Source organism: Mesocricetus auratus, unplaced genomic scaffold (assembly GCF_017639785.1).
Source record: "Mesocricetus auratus isolate SY011 unplaced genomic scaffold, BCM_Maur_2.0 Super-Scaffold_100707, whole genome shotgun sequence".
Taxonomy (NCBI): domain Eukaryota; kingdom Metazoa; phylum Chordata; class Mammalia; order Rodentia; family Cricetidae; genus Mesocricetus; species Mesocricetus auratus.
Window position 1 is genome coordinate 5,700,762 of NW_024429269.1, and position 2,295 is coordinate 5,703,056.

At 33.3% G+C, this 2,295-nt stretch overlaps 1 protein-coding gene across 5 annotated transcripts in view; it reads left to right on the forward strand.

Moving 5' to 3' along the window:
• Positions 1 to 2,295, forward strand: part of Ints6 (integrator complex subunit 6) — an 80,523-nt gene that overhangs the window by 68,233 nt on the left and 9,995 nt on the right. For 4 of the 5 annotated variants that reach the window (XM_040740546.1, XM_040740548.1, XM_040740549.1 and 1 more), the window contains one exon: positions 900 to 1,513. In XM_040740546.1, coding sequence (XP_040596480.1) covers positions 900 to 993 — 94 coding nt within the window. In that variant the 3' untranslated portion in view covers positions 994 to 1,513. Of the gene's footprint in view, positions 1 to 899; positions 1,514 to 2,295 lie in introns of those variants that run through there. The other variant, XM_040740547.1, reaches the window with a different exon arrangement.

Consider the following 2,295-nt stretch of genomic DNA (forward strand, 5'->3'; position numbering starts at 1 on the left):
GATCCAACTTTTACTATAATGTTTAGAATCCTTTTGTATATTAATATTTTTTTCTTTTTCTTTTTTATGGTAGGAAGAATGACTACTTTTTCATTGTTCCTAGGACTAGATTAGCTCTTTTAAGGAAAAACTGTAATTCTGTTCTGGTATGAAGAATAATTTACAAATCTTTCATCAAGTTTGCACCACTTTGTTTTGTATGTTTGATACACATGTGGAGGTCACAGGATACTTTTAGGAGTTGAGATCGAACACTCAAGTCATCTAGAGGCTCATTATCTTCTGAGTTATCTTGTTAGTCCCCAACAGATATTTATTTTTAAGTTTTTAAAAATTTTTTGAGACTATAATATTATGACATTTTCCCTTCCTTTAAAACCTCTCATATACCCACTTGCTTTCTTTCAAACCTAGTCTCTTCTATCATTAATTGTTGTTACACACACACACACACCTGTGTGTATGTATGTGTTTGTTTTTATATATATATACATATATGTATGTATATTCTCAAATATATAAATACAACCTGCTTGGTCTGTGTAAGGTTACTTGTATGTATGTTTTAAGGGCTAACTGTTGGTTATTCCATAACCAGTTGGTGTGCTCTTCCTAGAGGAAGACTATTTCTCCCTCTCTCAGCATTCCCCAATTGCCTGTTAGTTTTTTGTGTTGGGTTAAGACCTCATGAGCTTCCTCCATCTACTTTAGCATGTGTTTATTAGTGTAATCCTTGTTTGGCTCATGTTTAGGCAGTTCCCAACAGGTCTTGGGTGTTGGTTTTCATTTTCATTCTAGTTTAAATAATCTTTCCCAAAGCCAGTTTTTCTTTTTGAAATGTATGCACTAGTTTATGCTATTAAGAGATGATTGAGAATGTTCTTATTTTACTCACACAGGTTTAAAAAGCGAATGCTAATAGAACAACTGGAGAACTTCTTGGATGAAATTCATCGAAGAGCCAATCAAATCAACCATATTAATAGCAATTAAAAGAAAATAGAATGTGGCCAGTTATTTCACTGTCTTCTCCAAATACAAAGTAAATACAAGACTGTTGTAATCTTGCATTCATTCTTTGACATGCATTGTTGGCTATTTGAAATACTAAAAGTCTACAGATTCTTTCCATCATTTTACAGTGACCTTTTCATTTTGGTTTATTTTTGTAATGTGAAAAGTATCGCTATTTTTTTTTTTAATTTAACAAACTAAAACTATTCTCCAAATCCTCCGCTTGTCATTGGCTCTTGCGTGTCAGTTTCCCTCAGGTTATATTTTCTTAAACCAACCTTTAAAATTGTCAGCTCTGTTAAGGTTGAACTTTGCCAAAAAAAAAAAAATTAAAAAGTTACTTTGTAATTTTTGGGGAAAAAAGCACATACATTAAGAACTAGGTAATGTTTTGTATATACAGTTATTTTGGATATATTATTGTAAGTTGTACAAATGTATTTTGAAGAATATTTAAGAAAAGCACTTTTGTTATTCCATCAATAAATGCTCTATTTTATCTTTGTGTGGTTTAGGAAATAATCACATTTAAAAGTAACTACTTAAAAACATTCTAAGACAATGGAATTTTAAAGGCCTTGCTTTTTAGCATTGAAAAGACACAACTTAATATTTGTTAAACTATTGTAATTATATGTTACATAACATGCATTGTCTTTTTTACATATGTTCTTAGTTTTTGTTGGCCATGCCAGTATACTCCACTCTTACTTGGATAATGGGAATGGCTATGCCTGTGGCTGACAGACAGACAGACAGGTTTTAAAAAGCAACTTTAAAAGTAGATTACTTGGGGTATTACTGGTTTCTTAGCACCCTTCAACCTTTTTCACAGGAATTGGATGACACTCAAGCCATTAGTTAGGGCATGGTAGGTTTTGGGTATGTCACATTCTGAAATGTGTAGTGTAGTATTTGGCCTCCCGCCATGCTTACATGAGTCCGTGACATGATGATTCAGAGGGGATCTCTTGGTTCTGATACTGAGACTGCTGTTTAGAAGATGGCTGCTCATTTTGTTTTCCCCTGATTTGCACATGATGAGGATATCTGGCACTTGGGTTCTCCATTCTCACAGGGCTGCACACCCTTACAAAGGATGCCGCCCTGTGTCCTAACTCATGCACACATTCATAGACCACTGCTGTGCCTTGTAGTGATTTGGAGGGATCTAGTAGTAAAGATTAGGAGTTTTAGATGTGGAATAATTGAGGTGGGAAAAGCTTCCAAATTTATTTTTTTAATTGAATTATTTTTAGATTAATAATATTTGGAAATCAC